The sequence below is a fragment of the Ochotona curzoniae genome, unplaced genomic scaffold, assembly GCF_017591425.1.
Source record: "Ochotona curzoniae isolate NIBS_2020 unplaced genomic scaffold, NIBS_Ocur_1.0 scaffold_4683, whole genome shotgun sequence".
NCBI lineage: Eukaryota > Metazoa > Chordata > Mammalia > Lagomorpha > Ochotonidae > Ochotona > Ochotona curzoniae.
In genome coordinates this window covers 883,219-904,305 of record NW_024467121.1, presented here as the reverse complement: position 1 = coordinate 904,305, position 21,087 = coordinate 883,219, and the positions used below count along the sequence as shown (strand labels likewise).

At 50.1% G+C, this 21,087-nt stretch overlaps 1 protein-coding gene across 1 annotated transcript in view; it reads right to left on the bottom strand.

Moving 5' to 3' along the window:
- Positions 1–20,333, bottom strand: part of STUM (stum, mechanosensory transduction mediator homolog) — a 45,780-nt gene extending 25,447 nt beyond the window's left edge. The window contains exon 1 of the mRNA XM_040968151.1: positions 20,132–20,333. Coding sequence (XP_040824085.1) covers positions 20,132–20,333 — 202 coding nt within the window. The remainder of the gene's footprint in view (positions 1–20,131) is intronic.
- Positions 20,334–21,087: the final 754 nt, after the last annotated feature.

The window sequence follows — 21,087 nt, the reverse complement described above, 5'->3', positions numbered from 1 at the left end:
AAGGCCACATTATGAATCTCAAGGAGATCACAATACTCCCATACCTGAACAAAGGAGCCACCTTCAGAACTCAGGGCGACAGCCTAGGGCAGAAAGGAGGACACCATTCCAGCTAAAAACACTTGCAGGCATTGAGCAGGGAGGCTTGAGAGGCCTCCAGGGAGGAACAACGCTTGAATGGGATGAGCAGGGCTCAAGGAGCTGCAGCAGTCACCCAAGGTACCAGTGAGCTGTGGCCACTCCTGGGGACTCCTCTGAGTATCTCTAGGGGTCACTGACCTCACACCCTCCAGACCACATCCAATCTTTGCTTCTCTCCCTGGAAGCCTCTGTCACCCTTGAGTTCCCCCAGACAGTTGCAGAGCAAGGTCTCTGAGGAGAAATGCCACCCCAAGTTCTCTGGCCCTGCCCCATCCCTTCCATTACTGAGCCAGGCTGCATAGGACCACACATCAACTAGGTCCCAGGCTGACTGTTCCATTTCAAAATGATTGAGCACTTGCTATGAGCCAGACCTGGGACGAGCGCCATGGGAGGAGCCTTCCTGCACTTGACAGGCCACAGACTAGGGACCTCTGGGCTGCAAGGGAAGAACTGCCTTCATGCCTATACAGATTTGCAGGGCAATAATCATAATATTTTCTCTGTGTGCAAGGCATTGTGCACAGACTTTTTACATGATGACCCATTTAACCTTCGAGAGGGTGCTATGAGGTGAGCATCATGATCGCCCATGTTGCTAATGAGAAGACTGCTGCACAGACAGGGAAGTCACTCATCCAAAGTCACACACTCACCACAGGGAGAGGGGAATCCAGGAGGCATTCCTTCAGCAAGAAAAGAAACCGCATCCAGAGGAAGTTCTCTAAGACTTGGGAAGAAGTACATGCACGAACACACACACACATACCCCACCCTGGGTCTCTGACTTGCCATCACCAAATGCCCTCTTGCCAGCTTCCTCCTCCACCACTCCCTTGGGCAATACAGCAGGTGGATCTGCTTCTGCTCACCTGGTAGGAGCAGTAGCCAGCCTTGCCCTTCCTGCACCAGGGAGCATGGAAGTGTGCCCATGAACACAATGATGTGCCCACTGTGTTTCACACCTGGGGAATCAGGGACATCGTGATGTGCCTTTTTGTCCCCACAGTTGCAGCAGGGACCACCAGAGGAGACAGGAGACAGCCAGATACCAGTTCTGGAGCTGCAGATCCTGTGCTCAGCCACTCCTTCCCTCTCCACCTAGCTGTCCATCAGCCCCACCCATGCTGCTGGCTACTGGCACTTAAAAAAAAGTTTCCTTTTAAATTAAACGTGTGTTGAGGGAAAAGACTGGGACTGTGCTGCAGGCAGCGCCCTGGTTCTGCGTCCACTCGGGATGGGGTGGGGTGGGAGCCTTATCCCCTGCTCCCACACTGTCCTGGCCAGCTCCCTCTGAGCTATTTCAGAGAGAACATAGAACATCTGAAAGAGCTATGAGCTGTCCCAACTCACCCCAGGTATGGTGGCTGGGCTCAGGGCAAGGCAGGAGGTGGGTCCTGGGGTCCCAGATGGAGGTGCCCATCTCTGTTTCTGAACCTGTGCTGGGACCCACAGCCCTGAGCAACCTGGGAATCAGCTTCAGCCCAAACCTTACCACCCTCTCAGCACTAAATGTCGCTACATTCTGCACACGTGCCTACTCTCGGACCCTGCAGGGTCCCGAACAGGTTCACACTTGCACCCGACGGGGATCCCCTGGTTGCCTTTCAAATCACGGGGTTGGGGGAGCCATTGCTAAGCCAGTTATTCAGTCTGGAACAGTGTTTCTTGAGTAGCCCTGCTTGCATTTCCAGCACTACCTGAGTAATAACAGTCACCACAATGGCTTTTAGTAATTCATAATTCCTTATGATTCATAATTCTATATGATTCAGACTCCTCTGCTGTTCCCAAGTGCTGAATACCTGACCCGCTCACCACAGAACCCCAGGTGAAATCCATAGGCACTGACAGTTCCACTACTAACACCCTTCACTCATCGTTTATTTTCCAAAGCAGTTTTTATTATTAAAAAAAAAAACCCTCTTATTTATTCTGCTCCTCCCTCCAGCTCCTTGCATATCCTGTTCCCTGGGAAATAAAACTTAATGCTATGCAAGCTCCTCTGCTGGTGAGCAAAACCAAGTGTCTGGCATCATTGATAAAAATTATGGCATTTGGTGCCATTGGGACCATCTACCTCCTCTAATTCCATCTGCTTTTCCTCCACTGGCATGCACAATGAACAGAAGATGATTTCTCATTCAGTGTTTTCCTGTTTCAATAGCTAATATCTCTGTGGTTTTACTCTGTTATTTTCCATTGCAAATGTTTAGTGTCTGAGCAGTATTGTGCATTATAGGGGCTTTTAAACCAACATGGTCAAAGGGGAAAAAAAGGCAGGGGATGGCCTTGGGTTTCTCCCTCACCCTGTGAGTGGCTCCAGAATGTCCACCCCTCCCCCCCCCCCAAAAAAAGGCTTTTGGAAATCAGAGTTTGGAAAGAGATTTCAGGTCAGTGTGACCAGGACAGAGCCATCGAACAGTGAGCAGGTGCCCACGCATCACAACTATATTATTGGCTTTTTGACCCCAGAACAGGCTGATCTCCTGCTCTCACTGGAAGCTTCCCAGAAGCCTCCTGGGTCAAAGGTGTTATTTAGGCATCCGGGTCTCTGCCATAGCAGGAACTCATAGAATCCTAAGTTCAACATTTGAAGGAAGCAGTCATGGGACAGCTGCTAAGTGTACCACCTACTCCCCCTCCCCCCTGCCCCGGCACTGCATATCGACCGCAGACTTGCATGTGCAAAAATCCTCACAAAATTATGTTTATGGAAATTGGATCGCCATGGCAACAGTAAAGGTCTCACAAGTATTTTTAAAATAGCAAATTAACAAAACCCACTTATAAAAATCTAAAATCTGTTCCTTGATGGGCATTCGTGAATATCCAGACTCTAACAGATACCAAAATGTGTTTTGTGGCATGATGGCAGAAAGTCTGTAAGGCAAGGGCCCTTGGCCCTGGGTTGGTGACTGGAACAGAGCAGAGACTATTTGTGAAAAGCCAATTCTGACTTTTGTAATAAAAGGTTGCACGTTGGACTTATTCTGGAAAATGGCACCAATATCTTTGGTCCCCAAAAATATGGATAAGAGACCAGAACCACTGAAGTAATTTTTTACTTTCTATTTCCATATCACTGATATTATTACCTTCCCCACCCGGCAAGATTGTTCCATTTTTAACTCATAGGTTTGCAGCAGTTGCATAAGCTTCTGCCGCTGTGACTTAGCCTGGCTGAATCTCTTCAAAAACCTGCTCTTCCGAGGCCTGCCTGCAAATCAAACACGCAGGACTGGCAAACAGCAGACATAGAAGCACCTCTTTGCTCTGGAGAAATGTAATTGGTATGATGATCAAAGGGGGTCCTTTTAAGTGGCTGATGCGCAAATGCTTGGTATCTTTTGTAAAGATTTAAAACATGCTAGGTGTATTTTGATGACTCTTCTCATCACCAGGCATCATTGAGGGTTTGAACCATTCCAGCACTGGAGGAAGGAAAAGCAAACCCTGCCACAATGATTTCATTCCCTGGCTGGTCTCAATCTCTGCAGGCAAGGAACAGTGGGGACCAGAAAATCAAAAGAGCAGCTATAGGTGCTCTGGGGTGGAGAGTGCACTGGTCCCAGAAGTGGTCAGCTGTACACATCCTCTGCTCATCACAGGAAGGGTGAAGAGTGATAGCTAAGTTCAACAACAGGTGGGCCGGATGTTGTACCTTCCTGAAAGAGAGCTTCAGATGCACAAGGGAAAGGACAAATCTGGGCAAAGTAGGGGGTTGGGGAAGGCAGGAGGTCTGGGCAGGAGGGGCAGCCTAGACACCTCTAAGCAAGCCCCAGGGGCCAGGACTGCCCCCTAGAGGAGCCAGGGAAGCAGCCTCATGTGGCCACTTATGTACTCTCCCTCCTCCAACCTCTCTCCCCAATACTCATGGCACCTTCTGAGCACCTGAAGTCATTGGAAGCTGGGTGCTCACACTGTTCAGAAGCCACAGCTCCCAGGAGGAAGACAGTGCTGGATTTTGACTTCTGCAGGAAAGGATCCAGGCAAGAAGGGGTGGGGATGATGACTCAGGATCCCACTGTCCATCAGGGAGCTGTGCAAGAGGGGTCCCAGCAAGCATCAAAAGCTGTCACCCCTGTGACAACAGTGACCAGCAGTAACCAAAAGCTGTTGGTTTTCCTGAACCTGAAGGGGAAGGAAAGGAAGAGAGACAGGGTGCTCTAGAGAGAGTAGTGGGAAGAGCTGCAGAACAGAAGCCATGATCTTAGCCAGGAAGTAACACCTGACCTCATTCTTTCTTGTTTCCCTTCTTGTCAGGATTCCACATTGATCAAGACACCTGAAAGCAGAGGGCAAGGAGGTGGAGATGTAGGCCAGAGAACCCAGTCTGTTCCAGTCCAGGGCAGATGTGATGAGGGTAAAGACTGGATGGAGGGCCTGGCACAATACAATAGTGGTTAAAATCCTTGCCTTGCATGTGCCAGGATCCCATACAGGCGCCGGTCTTAATCCCAGCAGCCCCGCTTCCCATCCAGCTCCCTGCTTGTGGCCTGGAAAAGCAGTCAAGGATGACCCAAAGCCTTGGGACCCTGCACCTGCATGGGAGACCCGGAAGAGCTCCTGGCTCCTGGCTTCAGATTGGCTCAGCTCCAGCCATTGCGGCCGCTTGGGGAGTGAACCTTCGGACAAAAGATCTTCCTCTCTGTCTCTCCTCCTCTCTGTATATCCTCCTTTCCAATAAAAATAAATAAATCTTAAAAAAAAAAAAAAGACTGGATGGAGAGGAAGGAGAGGAGAGAAAGTTAACCAGCCCATCCTCCAGCCTCCTCCCCTGGCCACGTGTACCAGGACAAGACTCATTTGAACCACACAGCTCGAGATGGGTTAGGCAGTGGTGGCAGCTCCCCACCTGTAGCACCCATTGCTGCAGGAGAGTTTTCCATTCTCTTCCTGACATAGAGGCACCTAGTGTATGTGGCCTGGATTTTGCTTCTTAATGGATCTCAGCACAAACAAGGAAGCTGCAACAATAACCATTCCTGCTTCCAGTGGGCATGGGGATGGAGCTAGACAGTCACAGCAAGCAGCATCAAGAGAGCACAACCATCATGACAGAGCTGGGCTGAAAGACCTGGCTTCCAGAGCTGAGTATGGCACAGAACACACTCTCCCTGAGAAAGATGCACAGGTCCCAGCTGGCTATCAGCCAGCAAGGACGGCAAGATTCTCCAGCATGCTCTGCACTGGGACACCTGCCAGGATGAGACACACAGAAAAGGTGTAGTTCAAGACAGAACTAACCCACCTGGGTCTGAAATTAGAAAACACAAAATGAGAGTGACTGGCAGACCAGACAACTCAAAAGAGTAGCTGCTTTGTTTCAACACACATCCTTCACTGACCTCTCTTCCTGCTCCAGGTCAATGTGAGCTATCTCCAATGTGAGCTATCTGCAGGCTTATGATGCCAGCTCTAGGTGTGTGTTATGAATAATGTTTGTGTCCTTTAGCAACTGCTGGGTGTGTCAATCCTCTGGTGTCCGGGGAACCACTCAGCTACTCCCTTCTATGGATCTGCCTGCAAGGGGAGCCTGAGTCATGCATTTCTCAAGAACCTACAGCCTGACACAAAGTCCTCAGGGGAGAGACCAAGGGAGGTCTGGAACATCCTGCAGCAGTAGCTGCTTTGGAGTCAGATGAGAAGCTAGCAGGGAAAACCACCCAGTGCTGCTGCCCAAGAGTGGGTCAAACAGTGGGGAGATGATTCCAGAACTTGGCTTTCCAGGCTGGTTTTCCTTGCAGCCCAAATCCGTTCCCAAACACTGTGACCTGTCTTCTCAAGCCAGGTCAGGCTCGGCATCAAGCTCTGATCCATCAGACCCAACACCCCACCCCACCCCCTCCCAGCCTTTGGGCCAATTGTGAACACTGGGCGAGGATGCATCAGGGCCCGCCATCCATGCTGCCTTCGTTCTTGGAACCCCAGCTATTTGGGCCTAAGATGGTTATGTTTACTTCTTTCCCTTCTGAGTCAGGCCACAGGGGCACTCCTGGCAAGATTCCACTCAGATGCTTAACCCCCACGATCCCCCAGAGCAGCCTAGGCCAGGGAGCAGCTCTCTTGTGCCCTGCTGGCAAGGAGTAGCCTTTGGTGGATGGTTACCATTGACTTCTTTGAAGCCTGTGAATGATTCTGAGCTGTCAAAAAAGAGGAACAACCAAGAACAAGAAGGCCTCTCCAAAATAGCTCCCTGAGGCTTTGGGATCTGCTTCAACTCTAGTTAAAGCATGCCGGATTCCTGAGGGGCCCCCAAGGAGGCAGCAGAGGAGACCTGTTCCAGCCAGCAAACCACTGAAGGGGAACCATGGCTACATGCCCTGGCCCTAGGCTCCTGGCAAACACACTTCACATGGCTGTCCTGAGGGCAGGGATTCCTGGGGAAGAGCTCTTCAGGGAACTTGATCTTGCAGTGCTGCCTGATACTATGACTTTCTTCCTGGATGGCCCCTTAATCAGTGGGAGCTGGTAGAGCTTTGGTGCTGAGGGAGTGACTTACTTAGGGAATAGTGGTTGGGCTTGAGACACAATCACTTCGTTTGAACTGTGAGTATGTTGGCTTTTGGTCAGGTCATTTATTTTAGTTTTTTTTCCTTTCTTTTAAAAAATGTATTTTAATTAATTCATTCATTAAGTTTCATTATAAGGTCATTTTAGAACACTTTAAAGCTGTCAGAAAAGTTGCAAGAATAATATAGAAAACTTCTATATATTTTTTACTCAGATTTCCTGTTTCTTTTTGTTAAAATGTTTATGAGAGACAGATCTTTCATCCATGGGTTTACCTCACTCTCCAGGTTTCCACAACAGCTGGAGGTAGGCTAGGCAAATCCAGGAGCCTGGAACTCCCATGTAGGTGGCAGGAACCCAAGTACACAGGCCAGTACCTGCTGCCTTCCAAGGCGCACTGTAGCAGGACCCGAGATCGGGAGCAGAGATGGGATGGGGGTGTCCCAAGGAGTCTGTTCTATGCCAAATGTCTGAGCTGAGATGACCAATTTCTAACATTTTATTACATGAGTCAAGCCATATTCTCTCTTCCCCCACCTCAGCTCTGCTGTCTTCAAATGTTCCTTCATTTTTCCTGAGTCATTTGTGACTGGGGTTGTCTACATCCAGGCATTTCACGGCCTCAAACTTCAGTGTGTGTTTCCATAGACCCAAGCGATCCTGTTAGGTGTTCTTAGGGCAGTTATCACACTTAGAAAGCTTTACACTGATGAAATATTTTTCCCTCACCTACAGCTCCTACTCCAGTTCGGTCAATTGTCTCCATATTGCCATCATGGATGTTCTTGCTTCCTCCAGTACATGACCCAATCCAAGATCATGCTTTCCATAGAGCTGCCATGGTCTTCGCCCTCTTTCATCTTTTGGTACTGATATTTTTGAAGAATAGGCTGGATGATTTGGACAATGTCCTTTGCTTTGCGCTTGCCTGATATCTTCTCATGAATAGATTGAGCTGATGCACTCCTGGCCAGGGCACTGCCAAAGTGTCATCATGTCCCTCTTAGGGTATCACACATACCATGAGGCATCCAGTGTCTTTCTGAATTACTGGTGACATGAATTTTTAAAAATACTTTTACTGACATAGAATTCATATACCATAAAATGTACCCATTTCACAGTTCATGACTATAGTCACAGTTGTGCACCAATCACAACCCATTTTAGAGCATTTTCACCAACTTCAGAAGACTCCGGAAGCAGTCATCCCTAAAGCCCCACCCATTCCTTTCCCCTCCCGCCAGCTCCTCTCTGTCACATGATTTGCCCATTGTGGACACTCAGCATTAATGGAATCCTCAGGAGGGGCTGTGTGACTGGGATCTGCCATTTGACACCGTTCTCCTCAGGCCCAGGAGATGGCAATTCTGCTCATCCTGCCAAGACACCCCTGGCCTCCTCGCTCTCTCATCTTTCCCTCCTCTGCAAGGGATAAGCATTCTGAAAGAATACCACACTCCTGGTCCACCTGGTTACTGCCCAATCCAACCCTGATGAAAGTTGTTAAGATTCAGCACCTCTCCCACTCCCCCCATACTCACTCATCCATTGTTCCCTAAATAACTTCAAAGGATGCGAGGTAATTAGGGAACTTGGCCCTGCTCCTCTTGCTCACACAATAACTGCTCCAATAAGTGCCCCACAGGGCTGCCATCTGTCCCAGTGATGGGGCAGCCAGCACCTCCCCCTACTCCATGTCCCTTCCCTGTGCAAGTGGTGCACCTCCCCAACACTGTCCCCACCCCAACCCGCTAGGAGCCCTGGGACCTCCTCCTGCTAGGGAGGTTTGAGAAATGATATGACAGCCTGTGTCCCATGGGCAAGCGTCTACTAGGGTAAGGGCACCAAGTTATACTCTTGCTTCCACCTTTCCAACCCACATAGTTCACATGTGGATGCATCTCCACTTTCAGAAACACTAATTGGAGAGGAGAGCCGCGGGAGGCACAAGATGAGATAAGCATGGCCTTCACATCACAGGGTTGAGACAAGAGCAAGAGCTGGAATTTCAGGCAGAACAGGAGAGATTCTCTAAATGATGTGATCAGCCTGCTGCTAAGGAAAAGTTCACCTTCCTGGAGTGATCAAGAAAAGCATCCAGGAGGCAGGGTATAGTGGATTAAGCAGCTGTCTGCCACATTGGTATCCCATACAGACACTGATTCAAGTCTCGGCTGCTCCACTTCCAATCCATCTCCTTGTTAATGGTCTGGGAAAGGAACAGAATATGGCTCAAGTGTCGGGGCCCCTACACCCATGTAGCAGATCCAGAGGAAGCTCCTGACTCCTGGCTTTAGCCTAGTCTGGCTTTAACCACTGCAGCTATATGGGGAGTAAACCAGTGTATGTAAGATTTCTCTCTCTCTACCCTTCATTGTGGCTCTTTAAATAAATATATATATCTTTTTAAAATAAATAAATAAAAGACATGTAGAGGAGAGCATTCCAAGAAAGCTGCCCTGTGGAATGGGTGGGAGTTGGGCAGTAACAGAGGGGAAGGTACTCAGGCCCCCACCTAAGAGGGACTAAACACGTCGGCGACAGCGAATGAAGCTCGTGGTGCAGGTCACTGGGGAACACGAACTTGGCTCAGTGGACATGGAGGAGCTCCTGAAGGCTCAGGATAGAGGGCAGCCACATAAAGGGCCAGGTTTCCTCTGCCCCCACCAAAATTCCACTGAACAGGAAGGGGCAAGGTGTTCCTTCAGACCCATTTGCATCTGAATGGCTGCAGTGCTCCATCCTGCAGCTCAGCCTGAAACCAATGCAATGCCCAGGCCTCCCTCCCCAGGGCAGGCTACAGCTGCAGACACAGCCCATCTCCTATCTCCTATCACCGGGCCAGGTGAGTCCAACTTCACGGAGAGTGTTTCTGCTTGAGGAGATGCTTCTTGGGAAAGCAAAACGAAAAAAAATACCACGAAACCCTCCCAAACGCTTCCTGGCTCCCCAAAACCTGCGTCAGAAAGGTCTCCATCAGAGGACTGAAACCGGGGTCAGAAAGGGCCTAGGACAGCCACGCCCTCGGGAAGTGCCTGCGCTACGGTGTCCTTGTCCAGTGAAGTATCCGCGGTTTGCCAAGCAAGAGGCCCGCAGTGCGGGGCTGAGGCAGGACCAGGGAAGGGGCACAAGGGCAGAACATACTCAAACCCGCAGGCTCAAACCTCCGGGAAGCAGGGTGGATGTAGTAACGAGCCTCCATCAAATTGCTCTGAGAAGAGCTGGAACCTGAGGATGAGCAGGCGCTGAGGCTGCATTCCCTGTTCTTGAGGTAGGTCAGGGCGTGGCGCGGCTGTGCGCAGACCCGCAGAGCTTAGTCAATACCCGCATGTCCATGAATTAGCACTGTACCACGAGCCAGGCCTGAAGCAGGCACCAAAGCCTGGAGCCAGGGTGGGGGGTGGTGAGAGGAGGGGCTGGAAGATTGTCCCATCATCCTGTTGAGGATCAGCACAGCCTGTCATCCCCGAGCTCCGATCACTCTCAATTACCCAGGCACTGAGCTCAACAGAGGACTCTGGCCATGGCTCCCACGTTTTCCCAGTCCAAGGACCAGCTCTCATCTCATGTCATTGTATCCCTTTCAAGAAAAATGACCTTTTCCATGCCAATTTAAGGCCTTCCATAGAGAAAATGAGCCTCAAGCTTGTTTTTCCCTCCCCAATGCCTCAGCTTACAGCAAGGAAGTGTTCCTACTCAACATGACTTCAAGAGCGTGAAGCCAGCCATGGCCAGCACTTCTCACTAGGAAACTCACACACTGAAGATCCACCAGCCACAGCACCTCCCCCTTGGTACCAACCATTGAGCATGGACCTTGAGGATATTGTGAACCAAACATTCAGTGGTTTTCTTCCATATACAAGGCTGGGATTTGCAAACATAGACCTGAGAACTGTCTTCTAACTTTTACAATAAAGAAGCTACAGATGAAGCCTATTGGGTTGTGTGTGTGTGTGTGTGTGTGTGTGTGTGTGTGTGTGTGTGCATACAAGGTGCATGTGTGTGAACACAGGTGCAGGTACACACACTCCACTCTGAGGTTCTCATAACTTTTCACCAAACTGTGAAGTTAGCCTCAGAGATCTGTCCTGGAGCAGGTGGTAGTACGGTGGAGACAGGTTCTACTCAGTGTGTTAAATCCCACCCTGGAGAATGCGTGTTTGGCCCCCTTGTCCCAGCATGTCTCCTGTGAGAGGTCCAACCCATGGAAATGCCCAACTTTCTGCTCTACAAGCCAAGGAGAACCAGAGGCTGAGAAAGGTGGCCATGTGTGGTGGTCCTTACAAATGGAGAAACCAAGTGATGTGAGGCTAAGGTTCCAAGTTCAACTCCAGAGTTTAAAGGTTGCTAAGAGGAGTCAAGCAAACCAGAAAACAGCCCACGAGGTGCTAAGGAGCTAGAATGAGCTTTGAAGTCTGTTGCCTTTGAGTTCACCACCATTCGTGGCATTATGAATCTGACATTGAACTTGAAATGCTAGTTCAGTCCCTCCAGGTCCCTCTCTTCAGGCTGTTGCTCCCTTCCCAAGTCTGCAGGTTTATCAGGAAAGCCACTCCTCACTGCTGCCAACTGGCTTCAATGGGCATCCCCTCTCTCTTCCATGAAAGCACCCTTCTCTACCTTTTCTACTGTCTGTCTGCCTGTTCAACTATCAGCAACTTGAGGGCACATTGGTGCCTTCCTGACTTTGCATCCCAGTGCCAGGCACAGCTCCATACACAATAGCAGCATAGTAGACATCTGAAGAGGCGAATGCAGGGAAGCCAGCTTGCCTCTGCCAGGTTCCTCCTCTGGACTCCACTGAAGCCCAGTGCCACCTGCTATCCAACTTCAGCCACTCTTGGCCTGCTGGCTACCTCTCGGAAGGATGTTACTAATTGATGCATCCGTTTGCAATGGGGAAGGTCCACATTGAGATGTTTCTGTGAGTGCAAAATACACACCAGACTTTGAAAAAACTTAGTGCATGAGAGATACATACAAAGTGTCTCATTAATAATTTTCATATTGATGACATGCTGAAATGATAATGCTTCAAACACACTTGGTGAGATGAAATAATATCATCTATTCCTTTTTACTTCTATGAGCACTAGAAAAATTCCAAATTCCATATGTGACTCAAATTTCTATTGAAAAGTTCTGGTGCAGGCCTTATGGGTCATAAAAGAACCTGTCACATGGGAGTCATTAGTGAGTTCTGAGCCCAAAAAAGTGGAACAGTCTGACACACTCATGTTTCAAGGGATCACTGTGGTTGCCACTGAGAACAAGTAAAAGGGAGCAGACCCTTTAAGAAGTAACTTGGGAGGAAGGTAGAGGTTTGGATCAGAAATGGTAAGAGTTGGTCAGAAACAGAACAGATTCTGAAAGAAGAGCCAAGAGCATCTCAGACTGGGCATGAAGTGAGACTAGGAGGGGTCAAGGATGAGTCCAGGTTCTGGGCCTGAGTATCTAGAATGAAGCCATTTATTGAGGTGGGAAAGGATGAGAGAGGAAACCAGACATTTGAGTTTGGACATGTTATATCCAGGATGCTCTGTGGTCCCCAACGGGAGATGTTGAAAAGGCAGATGGATAGGAGATGCTGGAATTCAGGGCAGGGTTCTGAATTGGGATGGGAATCTTGGAGTCACCATCACACAGATGCCATCTAAAGCCCAGGCAGTAGGTGAGATCAGCAAGGAAGTAGGTATAGGCAAAAGAGAAAAGGTCAAGGTCAAGAAGGGCAAGTGCCTGGGGGCTGTCAATGTTAGAAGTAGGGGACAGCAGTAAAGCAAGCCAGGAAAAAAAATCCATGAGGTATGAAGGAAACCAGGAAATGGATGGGCATTTGACCTAACAGTTAAAACGCCACTTAAGACATCCTCAGACCACATCAGGGTACTTGGGTTAAAGTCCCACTGCCCCCAACTCCAGCTCTCCGCTATTATGCACCCAGTGTTGGCTCAAGAAGCAATGTTCTTGCCAGCATGTGAGATATTTGGATGGAGCTCCTGGCTTCTGGCTTCAGCCAAGTCTAGTTCTGGCTGATGTGGCCATTGTGGGAGTAAGCCAATAAAAAGAAGCTGTATCCGTTTCTCTCCTTCTGCCTCTCTGTAATAATAATGATAATAATAACTTTTTTCTAAAGGAAAGAAAATAAGTAGCAAGTGGTATTCCAGCAGCAAGTGAAGAAAAAGAGAGCGAGCAATGGCATCCAACACTGGTGAGAGGTCCTTGGAGAGAAGCAGAGAGCTGGCCACAACAGATTCAGCCACTTGAAGGATGTGTGTGTGACAAGCACAGTTTAGGTGGAGCATGGAGGCAAAAGCCTGATTGGAATGGATTCATGAGAAAACAAGACAGTGGGCCACAGGGAACGATACAGACACCTCTGATAAGGAGTGAAGAAACTAGCAGCAGACTGATGAGGATACAGGACCAAGAGACCCTGTGTTGAAAAGATGGGGACAATTCCAGCATGTACATGGCCTGTTAGGCACACTAGACAGAGAAAAATGGGTGCTGCTAGAAGGGGTGGAAATTCTTCTAATGTGTTTCTGATCTTCAAAGAGTAGGCTGATACTTCTGTTTCATGTCTTCTCCACCTTGGGCATTATTTATCACCTTTCTATTGGGTCACATGAGGGTTGGGTGCTAACACCACCTGTCATCTCCTTTCCATCTTATTCCAATGTTCACCCAGCATACGCTACTATCCCATTGCTCTGACACAGCACTCCTTCAGTTTATCTATTGTTCACCTTGGTACCCTTTATTTCTTAGTCTATCAGCCTATGTAGCATTTTCTGGTCCCCTGCAGTAACCACACCTCTACCCCATCCACTGTGTGTTATTCAGCTTTTGCATGTAACACTGAGACATAATGACAATGCTAACACCTGAGTCTCAGCAACTCAGGCTTCTTTCTCATTCCCAAGACATGCCATGTCCTGCATCTAATGATGTGCTCTTTGGACAGCAAGTTGAAGAGTAGGGCAGAAGTCTGAGTAGGAATTTGAATTGGGGAGTCATCATCATTAGAATGCAACTTAAAGTCCAGAGCCTGGCCAACATCACCAAAACAGTGGGAGGAGGTGGAAACAAACAAACTGTAGTCAAGGAGCTCATTCTTGTGAGGTGGGGGACCCCACGATGCCTCTAACAGTGTCTACTCAGCATGAATTATGCCACTTGTATTCATACTCCATTAGGCACAGCAAGTCACATGGCCAAGCCAGGGGTCAGTGGAAAGGGGAGGAAGTAATATCCCCCCACAAGAGGCAGGTCAGCCACATGGCACCGGGCAGGGACATGCAATCCCTTTCTCTCCGCTTCTAGTCTCCAATTTCTGCAACCTGTATTGTTCATTTTACACCTTTAAGGTAGACAATCCTTCAGACTTTCAGTGCTTTGTTGCTGGTTTTCAAAGCTGAAAATGACTGAGCAGCACTTACATTACTATGACCAAGCAAACATTCTACACAGCAAAGACCCACCTTGTACATCACCATCCCCATGACACAGGCTTGACACACTTGAGAAAGACTTGATTTCATTTCACTGCTCAGAAGCAAGTCACTTTTGGATGGTTTCCTAAATATTTATGCAACACCTTTTATGAAAAAACATTTTGATTTTCTTGAAGTTTCTGACAACCTCTCTTCTTCCTTCTCAGTAGAAGAAACATATCTTCTACATTGTCTCTATCACCTGATATCCTCCAAATTGTTTCTCATTCCATTCAGCAGATCTTCCTATTCTGTCTTGAAGACTGCTGACTTGCTAACATCACTGAACAGCATCTTAATGCTTTTGTGTGAGTTTTTGTCTTCACTGTAATTTTTCATTGCCTTCTATTTTTCCTGCTTATTTTAAAAGATTTTTTTAGTTGGAAAGGCCAATTTACAGAGAGACAGAGAAAAAAAGATCTATCTGTTTTTAAAAAGTTTTCTATCTGCTGACTCATCACTCCAATGGACCTGAGTCAAACTGAAGCCGGGAGCTAAGAGACATCTCCATGTCTCCCACACAGGTGCAGAGTCCCAAGGCTTTGGACCATCCTCTACTGCCTTTCCAGGTCACAAGCAGGGAGCTGGATTGGAAATAGAGCAGCTGTGACATAAAGCAGTGCCCATATGAAATGTTGCGTTTGGAGGTGGAGGATTAGCCAGTTAAGTCAAAGCACAACCTGACTGGTTTTCTTAATTTTCTGCAGTGTCCCAACCACACTCCTTCCCCACTGTATGGATTGGGATCTCTGTCCTCCCAATTCAGTGAGGACTGGCCACCTTCCAAACCCGCAAAACAATTTTGTTCTGGATGTCCTGAACAGGATTCCTTGCTGAATCTCATATTATTTCTTGGTCTACTCCTTAACCTTGCTGAAACGCATCTTCAAGTAGCTTCCTTAAAAGTTTGAAAGGCAAATGCTTGGCCTATCCAGAAAGACATTAGTTAGGATGCTTGTATCGCACATTAGAGCACCTTGCTCTAATCCCTGGTTCCAGTCTCTTGCTAATGCAGGCACTGGAGGCAGGGAGTGATGCAAGGAGCTGGGTTCTTGCAACCTATGTGGGAGTCTCAGACCAGTTCCCACTTCCTGACTTTGGCCCTGGTGCAGCCACAAGCATTGCAGGCTTTAGGGAGTGAACCAGGGGAGTAAAACTCTCAATCTCTGTCTCTCTTCAAATAAATAATTTTTAAAAAATGCTTTGAAGGTGGGCCCAGCACAATAGCATAGTGGTTAAAGTCCTCGCCTTGCATGCCCGGTATGGGCACCAGTTCTAGTCCTGGCAGCCCCACTTCCCATCCAGCTCCCTGCTTGTGGCCTGGGAAAGCAGTTGAGGATGAGGACAGCCCAAAGCTTTGGGATGCTGCACCCATGTGGGAGACCTGGAAGAAGCTCCTGGTTCCTGGCTTCAGATTGACTCAGCTCCAGCCGTTGCAGCCGCTTGGGGAGTGAATCATCGGATGGAAGATCTTAACAAAACAAAACCAAAAATGCTTTGAAGGTTGAGTAGAATGGAAATTCCCTTGGTTCTTACATCTTAAGGCCTATCTCACTTATATATAAAATGTATGCATAGGACTAGATCATCTTTAATGCCTATTTCAGAAATATAGTTCTGATTGGCTGAATTGGCTAATCCTCTTCCTGCAAGCGCCAGCATCCCATATGAGTGGTGGTTCATGCCCCAGCTGCTCCATTTCCCATCCAGCTCCCTGTTTGTGGCCTGGGAAAGCAGTTGAGGATGGCCCAAAGTCTTGGGACCCTGCACCCACGTGGGAGATCCAGAGGAGGCTCCTGGCTCCTGGTTTCAGATCAGCTCTGTGGTCTTTTGGGGAGTGAACCAGCAGATGGAAGGTCTTTCTCTGTGTATCTCCTTCTCTGAACCCACCTTTTCAATATAAGTAAATAAATCTTGTTTTAAAAAAAGAAGCAGCAAAATTTTAGTCAATACGTGTTTATTTAAAACATATTACTTCAAGGAGAAATTCTAAACAGTGTTTTATCTCACAGACTTTGCAATCTATCTGTACATAGAGTCAACTTTCAAAACAATAACCAAAGTCAACAATGTAAAAGATGTTGAGGTGTGATTAATTCCAGTTTGAACCTTTTAGGTAGGGGAAAGAGAGGCTGAGAAAGCCTGTGGTGCTGCTGGGGAAGCAAGACTCAAGCAGTGTAAGAACAGGCAATCTGTCAGGGGCGGATTGGATATTTACGTCACGCTAAACAGTAGATTAATGACTAGCATTAGTATGATGGAGTGGTTCATGGTCAAAGGAAGTTCTCATCTCTCCCACTTTCCCTGGCACCATCTGAGACATCAACATTTTTGTCTTTCCAGATCCAGAAAGATATAACTTTTACATTTGAAAGTATAATTAAATCCCTGACCAGCACACAGACACTCTGGCCATTTTGGGGCATAACCATTAACTTTCGCCGCATGTAAGAACAGTTGTGTAAATACTGACAAATGCCGTGCTTGTCAGAACACGAAGGTGCCAGCAGCCATCTGGATGAACAGAGTTGCATGGAAGAGGACTGGGGATGATTCTTCTCCAACACACATTTAAAAATTGTTGCTCCTTATTCCCAGAAGGAGCCAGCACGAGTATAAATCCTCCCTCCCTGCCAACCCCTTCCAGCAGAGAAAGCATCTCTCTTAGAATATCATCCTGAACACACTGTGGTTTGAAGGGAGAAGGCCCTGGGAGTTTGTTGCTTGTCTTTCAAAGATGCATTTATTTATTTGAAAGAGTTACAGAGAGTGGGAGAAACAGAGAGAAGATTCCCTCTGCTGGTTCACTCCCCAGACAGCCTCATTGGCCAGGACTGGCCCAGGTTGAAGCCAGGAGCCTGGAGCCTCTTTCAGGTCTCCCTGTGTATACAGGAGCCCAAGGACCTGGACTGTTTGCTTTTTTCCCAGATGTATTAGCAGGGAGCTAAATGGGAAATGGAGCAGCCAGGACAAACCAGTGGGGTGTTGCAGTTGGCAGTTCTGCCTGCTAAGTCCAAATGGGAGTTTTAGGACTAAAGTTTCTCCATGATAGAACCAGGAGACAAGATAGATCTGACCTGGACCTGATCCACCTATATCAATCAGAAGCAAACACGAATCTTCCTTCAGCCCAATGCCTACTTTCTCATCTAATTCACAAACAAGAGGAGCACATACAAGGAAGGAAGTTTCTAGGAACAAACAAGAAAATGTTTGAGCCACTGCTCACAGCAGCTTCCAGAGACTAAATTGATGATATGTGCTCCAAGCCATGTGATGGATTTTTCTCTGCAGAGTCTAACCTAACACTATTCTCTCTGGGGAGGCTTTCTCGGATCCCCACTCACCCCCAAAGAAGGATCAGCTGCTGCCACGACAGTGTTCCTTCCCGTTACTGTTTTCATCAGACCCAGAGCTGGCATCAATTTGCAGCTAAGACATCCTGACTGCTTTGTTCATCCTCACATCCTTGGGGGCAGGCATCTGGTGGGTGCCTGCATCAATCAAGTGAATGAATGAATGAACTGAAAGCAGCTACATTTCATCCCAGTAAGAAAGTCAACATGGATGTTCAGTTGTCACGGGAGCTTCTGACAAGCTGGGAGGACTTGGAGAAGTGGGTGTGGGCCAAGAGAAGAGTTTCTAAGAGCTAAAGCCCTCCAAGCCCCTCACCAGGGTAGAGGTGGGAAGGAACAAGGGAACCGAACATGCTGGTAAAGTTTCACCTGAGCTGAGAAGTGGATCCCGAAGCACTGCAGGTGGAGAGCCAAGTAGAGAGACACAGGTCATTGTAGGGGCCAGATTCACAAGTGTCTGTGGGGGCCACTGCTGCAGCTACCTACCCCGACCCAGGAAATGGCCCCTGCTCAGCCCAGCAGAAGAACAAAGAGCAGGCCAGAGCCACTGTCTCTGCAGGGTTTCCAGAGGGTGGGGGGAGCTGCACATGAACAATCCTATTTCCTGCCCCCAGCAATTTGGTGAGGGATGTGTCCCTGACCTGCCAAGGGTCAGGGCCTCCCCGACCACCGCCCCCCCCCCCCACACACACACACTACGAGAGGAAGAGCAAGGGCTGGTGCAGAAAGCATGGTGCACAGCAACAGCCAAAACAAAATGAGAACTACACCTGCAGTAGGTCAATGAAAAAAAAAAAATCCAGAGTCTGTACACCCACGGCTCACCTGTTTTATGGCTCTTGCAGTTTGCTTATTTTTCTCTTGCTCCCGATTTCTTAGAAAGCTTTTTGTTGTCATTTACTTGTTACAAAAATCTCAGAGGATTCTAATCTATGGGAATTGTGAAGCGGGCAGCGAAGCTGGGTCCCCCTGGGGGGTGAGGGAGAGGGGGGAACACAAAAGGTCAGGGATCGGTGCTGCCCTGCAGCCCGAAGAGGTGTGACCCAGGAGGACAAGCACAGGTGCTCTGTGGACAGAAGGTGTCTGTCCCACAGGAGTAACCCAGCAGCAGCAGCACTGGTACAGCCCCCTTCTACCTGACACCCATAAATCTGTTTTCTCAGATCATAGGGTGGCATTTACTTCCACACTTCAGAAGAGAAAAAATACGAAATCAAGACCCATCCAGCCTCCTGATCCTCACATCCTTCAAGAGATGTGGCTAGCGATCTCTTTTTTACTCCAGCAGGTGGAAATTTTGGACACAACCAAATCCACATCAGCTTGCATCCTGGTAAGTCTCAGGGTGCAGAGCAGATCTGATGCCACTACCTGAGAGGGGGAAGGGGATGTGGGTAGCAGGGGGGCTGTTAAAGGCAGTCCTAATAGCATGAGCTGAATCCAGACCGCCTAACCGGAATACGCGGCAGAGCAGAGGCTCTCTGGCCACCGCAGCGTCCGGGGGTAGAAAGTGCAGCTAGCAGAGAGGAGGCACAGGTCCCGCGTGGGAGGCAGCAGCCTTAGCTGTACCCTGCACGGCAGCAGTAGAGGCCTCCGCAAAGACTGGCTCGGCAGGGTCGTGAGAAAGGCCATAGTGGGACTGCTAAGCCACTTCCAGCTGACCTCTGTTCCTGGGAACTTGAACCACACGATGGCAATCGGCTCCTCAGCAGGCGCAGGCTTTCTCCCCAAGAAGGCACAGGGGTGCCTGCCTGCTTGCCAGCTTCTGCTGGGGGCAGCTGCCAACGCCTCCTTGGCGGGCGGCAAACAGGCGGGCTGCAGGGGCGGGGGCGGAGACTGTGGCCAGGAGTCCGGTGGGTGGGTCGGGGTAAGAACTCCTCATTCCTTCCCAGTTTTTAGGCATCATCTCTACCACAGACTTTTGTTTTCAATCCCCAGGACCCCTCCTGGCAGCCAGAGCCCGACACTGAAATTACAACGGCGCCCGCGCCACTGTCTGTGGGGTCACGTGTGGCCAAACAGCCCAGGCCCTCGGCGCCCTGCAGAGGCACGGGCGCCAGGCGACCAAGTGGAGGAGGCTGGCCCAAGAGCGCACCCCGCCTCGGTCCGCTCCTGGCGCCCGAAGGGAAGGCTATGGGGCGTCGCCTCTTCCCCGTGCAGCCCACTTCTCAGGACGCCTGGGAGCCTGGACACCGCCACCGCGATACCAGAGCTCGCCCCGCTTTCGTCCCACTCCCCTCGGGAGAACAGGGCTCACCGAAAGATGCGCGCGACAGGGAAAAGCAGCGGACTCCCGATGCCTGGCTGAGAGCCGAGCCCCGGCTGAGAGAGCCGTCCCAAACGCCGCCCGCTGGCCCCAATGTGCCCCGTAAAGTTTCCAGCTCTTTCGGGTCGGGCTAGCTCACCTGCAGACCCAGACCCACGCATGCCAGCTCCCTTCAGGGACGACCACTCCACGAGCTCTGCCACCTGCTCAGGGGCGCGAGGCAGGCACTGCTCTTGCCGCTGCTGGGCTCCCCACCACCCCCCCCCCGAAGGTCTCCCGCCGCACCCACCTTCCCTGGGCCCCCCTCCCACGACGGGGTCGTGTCACCCGGGGTCGCGGTGGCAGCGTCTTACCCAGTCCCGGCACGAAAGTGTTGAGGAAGAGGCAGATGACGGCCACGGGAAAGGGCATGTAAGGGATGGCTGCTCTCAGGGGGCCCTTCTTTTCGCGGACCTGCACCACCACCCCGCTGGACGAGGGCGCCCCCCGGGGGTCCGCCGCGGCCACCGCCGCCGCCGCAGCCGCCGTCTCGGGGTCTTTGTGCGAGGGCTCCATGGCTGGATGGCTGTGCCGGGGCAGGCGCCCGGCTCACAGGAGGCGGTCGACGACCGGCTGATGGCTCTGCTCTCCCGGCTGGCGCCCAGCTCCGGTGGCCGGCGTGCTCTGTGTGCGGCACGGCTCCCCGTGAATCCCGCCCTCCCGCGTCCCCACGCGCCCAGCACTCTGCCACGCGCTCCGCTGTGCTCCCACCTCCCCGGCGGAGGGGCGGGGAGGACAGCATGACACTCGGTGACAGCACTCCGATGCCCCTCCCCGCCGGACCCCTTCCCCGCCCTTCTCTCCACATCCCCTCCCGCCCTCACCCCGTCTCGCAGCCCCAGTTACTCATAAGGAATGGAAAACCAGAGCGAAAGGAAGTAAAGTGGACGAGAACGTAAAGGGAGCTGGCTGTCCGGGTCCTGAGATTCAAGGACACACCTGGCCCTCACCAGACGGGTGCACCGAGCATCACCGCGAGCTGGGCGAATGTGTTCCGTTAGCATGGTCAGGAACACCCCCAGTTTGAGTCTTTGGATCGCGATTAGGGATGCGCGGTGCATTCATTCTGGTTTCAATGAATTGCTTTCAAGTCACGGTGGAGATGTAATTCAGGAGTGGATCAATAACAGAACTGGCTGCGACAGACGGCTTTTCAAAGTACAGGTCAGGGTTCCCCAAGACTTTAAAAATGGGCCAGTCCTTACACACGTGCACGCACGCACACGGGCAAGGAACGCGCCCATCGTGGGGAAGAGGCGATGTTGCGGAG